Source organism: Rhinichthys klamathensis, unplaced genomic scaffold, assembly GCF_029890125.1.
Source record: "Rhinichthys klamathensis goyatoka isolate OS25496 unplaced genomic scaffold, OSU_Roscu_1.1 h1tg000172l_1, whole genome shotgun sequence".
NCBI classification, from domain to species: domain Eukaryota; kingdom Metazoa; phylum Chordata; class Actinopteri; order Cypriniformes; family Leuciscidae; genus Rhinichthys; species Rhinichthys klamathensis.
The window spans coordinates 346,994-361,031 of NW_026606702.1; the positions used below are offsets into that span (position 1 = coordinate 346,994).

Here is a 14,038-nt window from a genome sequence, read left to right on the forward strand (position 1 = left end):
ACATTTTTTTTTTTTTTTAAACACACGTGGAGACGACTGATGCTGGTCAATGTCAGCTTTATTTTTGCACGGAAATGAGCGAGTTGCAAATCTGATCACAGTAACAATGCAGAATATACATTTGGTTATTTTCTGCATACATTAGTGTGAAAAAGCTAATTAAGGTATGGACCCAACATGGAGCCTATACAGTCTATCAATACACATTTTGACTCAGCAGCATTTGTCCTGGGAATGGACTGTTTTCACAGCCATATTAAATGTTTCACAAATGAAAACGAGCCTTTATTAATATTAAGAAATATTAATATTTTTAGCTTTCATTTAAATTTAGTTAAGTGCATTTGTAATTGTATTAATCCATTTATCTTAAATTCATTTATATTTCAGTTTTAGTTTGTCATTTTAGTATAGCTACATCAACTTTCATTTCAATTAGTTGCCAACTTTTCTCATTTTCGTTTGATTTAAAAAATAATTACCTAATATTTATATTTGATAGTCTTTACATGGACACATGGAGAATTGATGGATAGATGAATTTATATTTTATTTAAGCTTTTTTCAATTAAAAATAGTTAATAACAACACTGATGATATATATATTGAAGGACTATCTCTCACACATTTTCATTTAGGGAAAATTAAATATGCCGTCTTTCCTGAAAAAAATCCATTAAAGACAATACTTGAAAAACCAAGTCTAAACGCTGGAGGCTGTTGGAACGTTTGAAAAGCAAGTGTCTGTGACTGTAAATTTATGTGCATCTAGAAATATAGGCTAATCCTGCATGTGACATAGAGGCACAAAATCTTCATGGTGCAAATGCGCATATCTATGCAGTTGAATTGGCTCGTGGTGTGTTAGCATTACTCTCAGAGTCCATCTCTTGATCTGAAACAAGCCCAAGGCCCGTATGACACAGTTGTCTCTCAAGCGCTGTGATTCTTTGCTTTAGGCTGCTTTGAGTCACTGTGAACTCCCCGAGCAACCGTGCGAAACGTGCTTGTAGAACATCCAGTGAGCCCTCCAGATGTTTAACCTTCTCGTCTGTATCCATGACAAGCAAGCCTGCCTGTGCAGTGCTTTCATCCAGAAGCCCCTGCTTCCTCAGAATCTCCCTTCCACGCTCTTCCAGAACCTTCTGAGCGTCTGGGTATTCGGTTACGGCCTCCATTAGGTCGTCCTTTGAAAGGCAGAAGAGGTCAGAGTAGCCAATGCTGCGAATGTTAGCTGTCCGACGGTTTCCCATTTTACTACCCTGAATGTTAAGAATGCTAATCTCACCAAAACAACCTCCAGCTGTTAGCAATGCAAACTGTGTCACCCCATCATCAGCAACAACTGCTAATTTTCCCTCTTTAATGATATACATCTCTTTTCCAATGTCTCCTTTTCGGCAGATGTAGTCACCAGGACTGTACACTTGAGGGCGCAGTTTTAAAACCAGTTCTACTAACAGTCCGGCCTCACAGTCTTGAAAGATGCGAACTTTCTTCAGAGTAGATAAATGAACGTTGATGGCAATTTCTGCACGTAGCTTGTCAGGAAGATTCTTTAAGACTTCCTGTTCATCCACCGCTTTCTGATTTGTCCACAGGTAGTCAAACCATTTGATAACACGTGTCTCAAGATGGCGACTGACTTTGCGGAAGTGCATGTAATGTTTAATAGCATCAATCCGTCCCTGGAACTCTGCCCGTGTGGCGTTCATATTGGAAATCATGGAACCCACATTACCCACAATGGTGGCAAAAATAAGCACTCCGACAAGAAAATCAAACACCACGAACACATATTCCTCGTCCCGTACGGGTGGTGGCATCTCTCCGATGGTGGTCAGTGTCAGTGTGGACCAGTAGAAGCAGTATACGTAACTCCGTCTCAGACCTCCTTCCTCTGTAGATGAGATGTTGGGATAAACCCATGGATCTGACCCAAAACCAAGCGACTTTGAGATGGCATAGAAGATGCAGGCATTCCAGTGGATAATAACTAGAATGTAGAGCACCAAGTTCCAGATGCGGAAGATGTTTGGGTAGTTGGTTCTCGTCTCAGTACGATTAAAGAACTCAAACATACGAGAGAAGCGCAGGAGGCGGTTGAAGCGGACCTGTGGTGTGTTGATGCCCAAGATGATGTACGCCAGGTCCGTGGGAAGGATGGAGATAACGTCCATTTTGAACTGAAATGTATGAATGTAGCTGTCTCTGAGTTTCGCTAGGTCCTTCACCAGAAGTCCTTGCTCCAGGTAACCTGGAAGAGCATAAAAATGCTTTATAGTTCGTTTAGTAACACAAAGAATACAAAAATCTGCACATGCTTCCAGATGCTGAAAGAAAGAAAAAAAGTCTCGATGAAACTGAAGTGGCGACAGATCAATCTTCCATATTGTGTTGTACATCTGAGTGAAACGGAAAAGAAAAAATGTAGGAAGAGAACTTGGTTCTATCCATCAGTTTTTGAATGGATGGAGGCAGATGTGTAAGAAAGGGGCGGGGTTAAAGCAGACAAAATCTGGCATATGTCACCAAAGAGAAGTCATGTCGTTTCACCAGAAATTACGAGGTCAAAATAAATAAATAAAAAAGAATGAAACATGCATGTATGAAACGTTTACAATAAAATCAATAGCACACAATTAGAAAATAGATGAATTTTCATTTCATCATGGTTTTAAATTAACATGAAATATGCAAATGTTTTAACATGACTTTGCCCGAATAGAAAAACTGACTTTGTAAATGCTTAAACAACAGCATAACTGTGATTTTCCAGCGTATCACATGGAACAAACACGGGTTCAACAACAAAAGATATGGGAAGTGTTTTCTTTTAAAAGTTAATACGGCTATTTATTTTATTAATTTAAACTATGCACAATTAGTTATGCAACAAATCAAATGCAACTAATATGGTTGTGTTCAGCATTGATTTTTGTACTTGCTGTCCACAAATATAAAGCACTCCTGTAGCTTATACAGTCAAGCACGGTGCAGGAAATGCCAATTCCCAGGGAATGCAGTAACTGATTAAATGTACCTTGAATGCAATGTAAGCTGGAATAAAGCATCCTCCAAATGCATAAAAGCAATTCAATACAAGATTTTGTGATGATAATATATAACATGATTTTCATATAGTGTTTCTGTAATGAGTGAAGGCACTTAATGAATTCAATCTTTGGGATAAGTAACTTTAACATGTGGTGTAAGTCAGGAATTTTGAGTATGTGTGTGTGTCTATATACCTGTCCTTAGCCGCATACATGAATCCAGTATGTAGACAAAGTCACAAATATAGTCAAAAACCAGCCAGACAATAGGATTCTCAGTCTGAAGCTGATCAAAACATGCTCTATTCAAAGACAGAAAGAGAAAAAACATAAGAACCACAAATATTTAGACAACCTGCAGAAACACACATCTGTACAGTTAGTCAAGCAGTTGTCTCAAAGGGCTGTTCTGTTTGTGGAAGAGTGACGGGCGTAACGAAAGAGCCTTAGAGCATCTTAACAATTAGTTACGCCAGAAACAAACTGACAGCACAGGGAACTGTGTTTATCAGGAGCACATTAACAAAGTATAGTGATGATGAATATGTAAAGAAGAAAGACTAGGTGAAAAGTCACACCTGGCTACAAGAAGAACCCAGTTATAGAGCACAGCAGCGGCAATGAAGAAGAGCCAGTAGTAGTAAATATCATCAGATGGAGAAACTATAAATGTCTCCCATTGTTTGCTGTGGGAAAAAAAAACACACATATGTAACAAATGTTATCAGATTTATCCTCTCTGTATGCAGATGTTTCATGCCCATATGTCAAAGAAAAATAAATGTGTCACATTACTTTGTATTTCCCTTAGTATTTCCATTGGCGTCTGGTTGGTTGTTGCTCCTTCGACTGGGTGGGGCTCGTACTTCGGGTCCCCGGAATCTCTCTAGGAAGGAATCGGGTCTCTCTTCTTCCTCTATCAGACTCCTGTGTGCCCAGTCTCTCAGAGTCACCACCAGAGTCACCAACCTGGCAACACAAGAGAGAAAGGATTTATCCAGACTTGCTGTGGCACATGTGAGAATGTGTATGTGCATATTTGTATGGATCCTAAACCTGGACAGAGCTCCTCTTCCTCTAAAGGAGTTTCTTGATGGCGTATCATGGGGCTCTAGAGCAGCTACTCGCTGCAGCTCAGACGAGGTGTCATCACACGCAGACTGAGCCCTGGGAGAGCAACCAATGGATGAAGACAGAACATATGAGCAGGAAATGAGAAATGAGTTGAAATCACACGTTTTATACCATCATGGTTAACTCCAATCGAATTCTGTTGTTCTTGAAGTGTTTTATGTTAAATATGTTAGAGGGATAGTTTTATGAATTTCTTTCTTCTGCTGAACACATATTAAAGAAGATATTTTGGAGAATGTCAGTAACCAAACAGTTTCTGGTCCCCATTGACTTCCATAGATAGTAGCCTATTTATTTTTCATACTATGGAAGTCAATGGGGACCAGCATCTGTTTACCGACATTCTTCAAAATATCGTCTTTTGTGTTCAGCAGAAGAAAGAAATTCATAGAACAACATGAGGTTGAGTAAATGATGACAGAATTTTCATTTTTAGGTGAACTATTCCTTTAGGGTGTTGTTTTTTATTTTATTTTTTTATTTATTTTTATTAAGGTTTGGGGTCAGTAAGATTTAATTTTTTTGAAAGAAATATATACTTTTAATACCTCCATCAAGGATGCTTTAAATTAATCACAAGTGACACCAAAGAATTCTATTTCAAATAAATGCTGTTTTTGAGCTTTTTATTTTTATCATGGTTAGCAAATAAACTGTTTTCCACATTGATAATAATAAGAAATGTTTCTTGAGCACCAAATCAGCACATAATGATTTCTAAAGGATAATGTGACAATGAAGACTGAAGAAATGGCTGGTGAAAATTTAGCTTTGCCATCACAGGAATAAATTACATTTTAAAATGTAATAATATTTCACAGTATTAGTGTTTTTACTGTATTTGGTGAACAAACAATACTTCTTTCAAGAACATTTTTAAAAATCTTACTGACCCCTCAAGTTTGGATTTTTTGGTCTTTATCAAACCAGTCACACACTTATGCAAATGTTCAAGAGTTATGATTATACTTTTGGAATAGTGTGACGATTTCATATTTCAAACTTTTATCTGCAGTGCTGTACTTTCAGCCCTGCACAAATCGTTTTACTTTGTTACTGAGGAATGAGTCAATTCCGAGGTAAATGACAGCATGCTGTTGATAGAATATTGATTAAGTGGGGGGGAAAAAATTACAACATGAAATGATATTGTTTCATCCTGACACTTCGCTTCTGAGGACCACAAGCTATAGATCACCAAATTGGTTTTACTATCATTGTGAGGACATTTGGTCTGAAAACAGACCACACACAAACACAAAATCACTGACCTGCTGAGCACACTCTCTGCTCGGTCCTGCTCATCCTCTTGAGTTTGCACAGAGAGACGATGAGAGCAGGGAGATCCCTCAGCAGCCGACTGGCCCGTCATACTGTACATACAAACACACACGATCACTTACCCTTATGAAAAAGAAGTGTCCTATAGTATACTTCTTTTAAACTAAAAAATAAGAAAGTATACTTTCAGTCTACTTTTTATGTAGGCTACTTCTCAGAAGCATATTTTAACTAAAATATGTGCTACAAGTATTTGACTATCAGTTTCCCCTTAAGTTCACTTGTAGTATAGTTGCAGTACAAAGAAAAACTCAGTTGTAAAGTTGTGTACTCAAAGTTTACTACTGTTACACACTTAAAGTATTATACTTTTATAAAAAGTGAGCCAATTTAGTCCCAAGTGTTAAAACAGTACACTTATACTGATGTTAGTATTACAAAAACTTTAGGCTATACTTAATAAAATGAACTTGAATACTTATTTTTTGTATTTATACTTATTCATTATGAATGTTTTCTCTATTTTATCATTTTGCTATTATGGGAAAGTTATAGGCCTACTGTGAATGTTCTTTAAACCATCTCAAAAAAGTAAAGTTTAAAAACGAATGTCCAATTCAAATGTTTCAGAAAAACTTTTTTTGTGCTAATGTTTTGATAATGTTAGATAACTTTGGACAAACATAACGTTACTGGAAGGACGTTTGTTCTTAACTAAAAGAGAACCTTGCCAGAATGTTAGACAAAGTTCTTAGAGCCTTCCCTGTTAGCATGGGACAATTACTATATGCTAACCCTTAAACAAAACACATGCATCTAAAAAAAAAAAGAATAAAATATTTATTTATATTTATTTCAAATATATTTATTTAGTTTTTCGATTGTTTTTCCAAATTTGAATGTGCCCAAAGTGAGGTTTTGTCAGAATTAGCTGATTTTTATTGACAAATTTGGACATTTTTTTGGCTAAATTACATTCCATTTTCAGTGCAACTTGGCCCTGCAAACTTCTCAGGAGTGCATGTCAAAGACATTGTGGATGAAATGCAGGGACAGCAGGTCAGGGGATTTACCAGCAAACACTTCTCGCCTGGGAATATGGTCACTATGACAATCACCTCAGATTACCGTAAGATATAGATGCAACAGGGAGAGATTTAAAAAAGATCTCTCACAAAAGATCCAAACTGAAGGATGATCTCATGGTTAATAAGGGAACGGCTTAGAGACTGATGGATGGATGGTTCAACAGACGGATGGATGGATAGTGCCGTTTCTAGATGAATGTTAACAATGTTTTTGGTAATTGGCTCATCATTAAAGAAACACAGAACACAGAGTGACACAGAACTGTCTTCAGAGGACAAACACACAGAGCTAATGTCTCACGAGAAATCATGGTTGCTAACAACCATTCCTCTGACACACACACACACACACACATTAGATTTTCATGTTTTATGGGGACATCCCATAGACATAATGATTTACAAACTGTATATTCTACCATCACAGAAAATACTTGCAATTTTACTTTTTCCAAAAACATCACACGCACACACACAATTAATATTATGATATAACATGTTATAAATATAATAGTGAATATGTATTTTATATTATTATAAATCATTCAAAATGTTAAAGAAGCTAACAGTTGTACCTCATTGTTATTAAAAATCTGTATATGATAAACATGTGAGAGACAAAAATGTATGTATGAACCTGCATGCATGTGTGAGACAAATTCCCTGACTCACCTTCAGCTGCTCCTCTTCAGGATCCCAAAAAATTCTAGAAAGTTGGTCCATATTACATCCTTATACTCAACAAGAAACACACAAAGTGTGTTTCTGATCTTCATACTAGTCTAAAAACGTAATTCTCTTCCTGTGCTTAAATGGAATAATACCATGATCAGTCAACCCATCTGTCTTTCTCATCTATAGAGTAAAATACACTCCAGCAAAAAAGGTGGGGTATGAAGGGGCGGGGCAGGAGAGAATGGGAGGAGAAAAAATAGAGTTGGTCACATAAATTAGTGACATTTTCATGAACAGTAGTTTCAAATAAAATGGACATGACATTTTTTCATGACTAAGTTATAATGTACACTACTGGTCAAAAGTTTAGTGTCAGTAAAAAAACTCTGTTATGCTATAGTATCCAAGGATGCATTTATTCGATCAAAAATACAGTAAAACAGCAGAATTGTGAAATATTATTACAATTTACAAGAACTGTTTTCTATTTTAATATATTTTAAAATGTAATTTATTCCTGTGATGGTAAAGCTGAACAGTTGTGCTGCTTAATATTTTGCCAAAACTGTGATACATTTTTAAGTTCATAGAAAGTTCAAAAGAACAGCATATATTTGAAGATTGAAATCTTTTGTAATTTTTTACCAATATCATGCATTCTTGCTTAATACAAATATTATTTTTTTCTAAACTTTTGAACAGTGCAAATGGATAAGAGAAAATATAATTTTTCTTAAAAATAAATTATATGTATATATATATATATATACATCAAGTATATTATAAATATTCTTTTTTTAATTTATTTTATATAGAGAATTTTACCCCAAACTTTTAAGCGGAAATGTATATGGATGTAGGCTATATATAGGGAAAATGGTCATTTTAAAACATTTTAAACACCTGCTTTAATCACCTTCTAGCTGTTCACTTTTTTGGCCCCGGAATTTTACAGAAGTACAAATATTTCTTTAATCACATGTATGATAATAATTATAGGTTTTTAAAACTTTTTGTTTGACTTGACAGAGATTTTTTTTCTTCAGTCTTATTTTCTTCAATATAATTCATGATAAAATATTGTTTTTGAGGGAAGAACAATTAAGGCATGTGCGCATCTTCTTTTGCACGAATAAAATACTTAGATTTGTCATCTAAATGACTCCAGGTTTAGTCCAGACTCCAGGACTCCAATTGGACACACATAAAATCAAGACTCCAACGGGAAATTATATGAATATATAAATTGGTTTTGGTTTTTAAGCAGCACATTTCTCCTTGGACTCATGAGCCATGCATCAGTAACAACTGCTCAGCTCTGCTAACTCTGAACCCAACGGACCAATCAAAACCTATCACTCTTCTAACTCCTGAGCCCAATGGACCAATCAAAATCCTATCCTGTTGTAACTCTAGGCCCAAATCACAGTCATCTTACAAGTCTGAAAACTAGTATTATAATGCCAACAGACATCAATTCTCTGTAGAAAAAAAGATTTTCCCAATATACAAATAAATGTGAATTAAATTATTTACATTCAAAAACATAGAAATTTGCAAAATATTTATTTATATACACACAAACATATATATATATTCTCATCTGAGCCAGCTGATCGAGATGTACATCGCCGAAGGAAGTTTTTTTGTTTTTTACATTTCGGATAAACCAAAACAGAAAAAATCAGTTTCTGTAAAGACTTAGGGCTGATAAACTGGGGATTTTACTGCCTTGGACAAAATGAAAAGATTTTATTCAAATCTTCAAATCTCAAATCATCTTGATCACATGCATTTTAAGGTACAAATTCCCACAATCCATTGAAGCAGAGGCAAAAACTTGTGCAGCAAGAAAAAAAAAAACATGTCACAATTTTTACCCAACAGCTGTTTGATACTAATGCTGGTATAGGTTAATGTAGCTACATTGGCATAAAATGTATATGAGAGACAAGCAAGTATTTAAAACATGAACTTAAATAAAATGAGGAATATTACAAAGAAATGTTGCAAGCAATATTATAATCTTTATACCAATTATTATGGACTGAGGGAGAGCAGGACCCCAGAACAATCCTGATGACAGCAGCGTTACCAAATAACATATCTAATTTTGTCTGATTCAGTTTCCAGCGTGTCATTACGGTTTGGTTTCGGTGTGTTCTAGTGGATAAGGAAAGCTGCACACCCTCAAACATCTGCACACACCCCTCAAATGAATAAACTGAACTAAACACAATTAAACAATGAGGCCAATATGTCCAGGGGTCAGTAAACAGGGGATATGTTTCTCACACACTGGCACATACACAATCTCTCTCTCTCTCACACACACACACCGGGTTCTTCCTTAAACCTGGTCTCTGAGTTTGGCCAGTCTCTGAGAGAGCTCGTCCTATGGTGAGAAAGATAAAATCTTTGTAGTACATCTCAGTTATATTTTTGTTAGTATGTCTGTACTCATGTTTGTGTTAAATACCTGTTCTGCAGATGCTACACTGGTTCCCACTGATCCTGACTGACCTTGAGGAAGCTCCATATTGAGGTCCAGCCTAAACACACAAGAACAGACATTGTTTGTTTTAATCTTAAATTGTTGTCATTTTGTCAGGGTTTTTTTTTTTTTTTTTTTACATTTTATTCAGCAAGAATGCATTCATTTGATCATAAGTGACAGTAAAGACATTAATCATGGTACAAAAGTTATGTAAAACAAGTTCATCAAATAATCCTGACGAAATGTATCTTTGTTTCCACAAAAATATTAAGCAGAATATCTGTTTTCAACATTGATAATAAGAAATGTTTAGCACCAAATCAGCACATTAGAATGATTTCTGCAGGATCATGAAGTAATCAGGGCTTGACATTAACACACACATAACATTATTATTGAATTTGATATATAGTATACACATTTTTCAATCTTATTCTTTTACAAAGGCATCTGAAATAATAAACTAAGTGCAATGTAGTGTTGTCAAAAAACTCGATTTATAAAACATATCGATATTGAAATGTATGAAAAGTTTCCAATACTCATTTTCCGCAGAATAGATACATGATACCAGCTGCGCTTTCTCGCCCTCTCATCTCTCCGACAGTAAGTTGACACACAAACCCGCCTCCCCTCACACACTCGTTTCATTTGCTCCAGATGAATATTGTTGCTGTTAAAGAGCTTGGATTTTGGCGTGGGATTGCACATATTGCGCATAATTTTACTAATTCCCGCAGATTTTGTGCTCATACCCAAAGTACGCGTACATAAAGCTGCCTCTCAGTACTAAATAGATTTTTTTCCCCACCGCTTATTGCACTTAAACGCTACAATAGACACAAAATAATGACAAAATGCCGGTCTTGGCGAGTATTCACGTAAACAATTCACGTTTTAAGTGAATGTAGTTGAGAAAGAAAAAACCTGTAATAGTATGATGGATCCGTGCGTCAGGTCTAAAAGTGACAACAGCCTAATAAACCTGCTGCCAAATTATGAGATATTATTAAAAATATTTATGTGGCTATTTACATGCTATTCGATGTCAAAATTGTGGCCATTGTGAAAATGCTGAGTGGATAGTAACTTTGGAAAACCACTAGCCACAGTGGCTGGTGAGCTAAAAAGTTGATGTCAAGCCCTGGGAATAATGATACTAATTCAGCTTTGCCATTACAGGAATAAATGACATTTTACAATATATTCAAATAGAAAACAGTTATTATAAATTGTAATATGTATATTTCACAACATTTATGTATTTTAATCAAATAAATGCAACCTTGGTGAGCATAAGATACTTCTTTCAAAAACCATTACATTTTTTTTTTTTACAATCCCCAATCTTTTGAACGGCAAAGTGTGTATTAAAGTATTTACTCATTAATAAGAATAACAAATCTCAGCATTTCAAATGTTCTTACCCGGCCTCATCCGCCATTTCCATCATCAGAGAATCGACTTGACCCTAAAACACACCAGTGTCAGTAAAGGCAAAACAACTACTACGTCAGTGTATTTATGGCCTACGGTGCAGTCATTGTAGTATGCGAGTGCATGTATGACCTGTGGTGTGGTCAGTGTTGTGGTGCTGCTCATCGTGTCCTCCATTTGAGCCGTCTGTACATCCAGAGTTTCAAACTGACGCTCAAACTTATCCATCAGACCTGAAATCTGACGAATCAGAACACAGAATAAATATAGAGCCAATAAGATAAAGACAAATCAAAGCACTACAACTGTTTATGTCAAAGAGAAGTCTTCCTCTCACCTTCTCAAGGTTCATACTCTTCAGGGTTGCATCCATGCCCTTCACCACCCCAGCCATAGACTTGGTGACCTGGAGAATAAAAATCAAAAGTTAACTATTAAATCTATTTGGATAACTACTTGAATATATCTGGTTTAAAAGGAGAAAGCCATTTGTGTACCTTGTTCATGGTGACAGCCGTCTGTACTCGTGCAGCCACTGCATCCACTCTCGCGCTCATTCTAAGGAAGTTCACTGATTGGTTCTTCTGGCGGATAGCGTTTTCTGCATGTATCCGTGCAACCTCCATATTGCCCTTCTGGATCGCCTAAAGTAACCAAAACATAAGCAGTGAGCTTCATAACATCACATCAACGTTGACCGATTACATGTGCTGTAATTATGGAACATTTACTTTTAAAATACTAAAGTACAATCTAATGTGGTGTTGGACTCAACATTCTCAATTATGTTTTTGGCTATACTTTGACATTTAGATTAGTATAATTTTTGACAATGTATACATATGTATGTATGTATGAATGTGTGTATATATATATATATATTGACTTAAATCTATTTTCTCAATACTTTTTTACTATGCAGATAGAAAATATCCAGACAGAGAAACATAATACTCATAAAGTAGCTCAGAAATCTTCAGCGTTCATGCGAAGCTGTTGGGTGAAGATGCTGTTGCACAGGTCAATGTTACTTCATATGAATGAATGGAGTCTCCAAATGCCAATGTCAATGGTTTGTTTACCTTCTTGACCTTGACCTTCTCTGCTTTCTCTTCTTTGTCGCATTTCTTGGAGCTCCGCTGAAGTTCTTTAGCTGCAAACTTGAGGTTAAACAACTGCTCTGAAGTCAAAAGTCAAGGAAAAGATTTTAAAAGGAATCATCATGTCTGTAAAAGTTATCTGATAACCTTTAATAATATGCCCAATACAAGCCTAACAATATAAACAACAATGTAGACCAAAATCGTCTCGAAACTTGACAAACTAGTCTGACCGGCTGGATTGAGAGTTTACCTAGTTATAGGTGGCGACATTACGTAATTCTACGTCACAGTCATACCTGGGCGGATTTGACGATGTTTTAGACGAGCACGAAACTTTCAAAATAAGCATTCGAAACTTCATAAACGTACAAAAATATAAACAGCACGGTGAGTTCACCAACTCATGTAACGTATCACTTTAAAACGTTTTCTACTTATAGAACTCAAAATTCACTCTCTAATTCAATTTCTACGCGACGCGAACATAAATCTGAAAGTGTGATTAGATTTAACGGCTAGAATGTGACCCGATCTATTCGTACACAACAAAATGTTGCCACGACCGAGTTCAACTCATAAATTACTCTAAGTAGAAGTGTTTACGGTCCAAGCGACAGTGAAGTGAATCTGGATCGGGCCCGACCCCCGCGGTCCGCAAGGATACTCTCCATGCTCGACATCCTGGTTCCACTTGATGAAGTGTGAAGATTAGACGACAATAGTTTTCAGTCTTGTTTTATTCCCCCGAGCTCTTCGTGTGGATCAGTAACTGTCCTCGCTATGTTTGTTGTAATTTCCCTGTATTCACTTCCGGCTTCTCCAAACCACTGGAGTGATGTCACAGTCATGCGCTCAGGTCAGCGATCGCGGTGATGTCACGACTGGCAAAACAAAGCTGTGTCCCTGCGAAAATATTTAGATGTATCATGTAACAAAATCTTTTGTTTAAAATAATTGGTTACACTTTATTCAACTTCAAATAAAGACAAGCCTCACAAGCCTTTAAATAGAAAAAGGGTTGAATGTGCTTGATTTTGTTAGATATCTACTACCGTAATACAAATTTCAAGTTGAACTGGAATAAACATTATATAAAGCATAAAGATAAGCAATGGTATACAGCTTATCTTTATGCTTTATATAATGTTTAATCAAGTTTAATCCAGTTAAACTTAAAACATTTAAAACATAATATGGAATAATAAAAATGTTAAATTTATAAGAAGAAATAAATGTTCTACGACAATTGGGTATGTTTTTACAAATTATAAATGGTAAATAAATGATTTATTTACATGTACTGAATTTTTAGAGACATTCGGTATTTCAATATCTCCACAAAAATATAGGCTAGCATATTTGATGCAAAACCAGGAGGTTTTTTAAGACTTTTGCAAGGCATCATCAGTGAAATAGCAATCAACGTTTAAAAAGGAGGTCTTGATAAACGGTGTTCAAAGTAATGATAGCAAATGCAGTAATCCTTTTTTAGACGTTTAATTTATTGCCCAGCAATATTTCGTATAGCTAATAAATTGGAGAATATTTTGAGAATATTAATTGGAGATTGATTTGGACTTATAATAACAAACACTCTATCAATAATGAAGTTACTGAAATATACTTTAAAATGATACGTAGGCCTATCATTTATCCAACCAACCATAAAAAATGTAGGCCTACAACTGATCTTTATAGGCTATGTATGTACTGTATGTTAGATTCTTTTGGATTGATGTGGAATATTTATTTAATATGTTCAGTGGA

The 14,038-nt window shown here is 35.6% G+C and overlaps 2 protein-coding genes across 3 annotated transcripts; both read right to left on the reverse strand.

Annotated features, from left to right (window-relative positions):
- Positions 1-643: 643 nt before the first annotated feature.
- Positions 644-7,402, reverse strand: cnga2b (cyclic nucleotide gated channel subunit alpha 2b). 2 transcript variants are annotated; one of them, XM_056260024.1, is made up of 7 exons: positions 7,232-7,402; positions 5,462-5,563; positions 4,113-4,223; positions 3,852-4,025; positions 3,635-3,742; positions 3,252-3,358; positions 644-2,257 (listed from the first exon to the last, which is right to left on the reverse strand). In XM_056260024.1, exons 2-7 carry the CDS (start codon positions 5,560-5,562, stop codon positions 837-839), a joined length of 2,022 nt encoding a protein of 673 aa, XP_056115999.1. In that variant the 5' UTR covers position 5,563; positions 7,232-7,402; the 3' UTR covers positions 644-836. The 2 variants fall into 2 exon arrangements, with proteins under 2 accessions (XP_056115999.1, XP_056115998.1); XM_056260023.1 differs by having other exon boundaries at positions 3,852-4,223.
- A 1,837-nt stretch (positions 7,403-9,239) lies between these two features.
- chmp1b (charged multivesicular body protein 1B) lies at positions 9,240-13,119 on the reverse strand. The gene is made up of 8 exons (XM_056260039.1): positions 12,936-13,119; positions 12,251-12,348; positions 11,666-11,812; positions 11,506-11,574; positions 11,301-11,408; positions 11,159-11,202; positions 9,714-9,786; positions 9,240-9,629 (listed from the first exon to the last, which is right to left on the reverse strand). Exons 1-8 carry the CDS (start codon positions 12,949-12,951, stop codon positions 9,585-9,587), a joined length of 600 nt encoding a protein of 199 aa, XP_056116014.1. The 5' UTR covers positions 12,952-13,119; the 3' UTR covers positions 9,240-9,584.
- Positions 13,120-14,038: the final 919 nt, after the last annotated feature.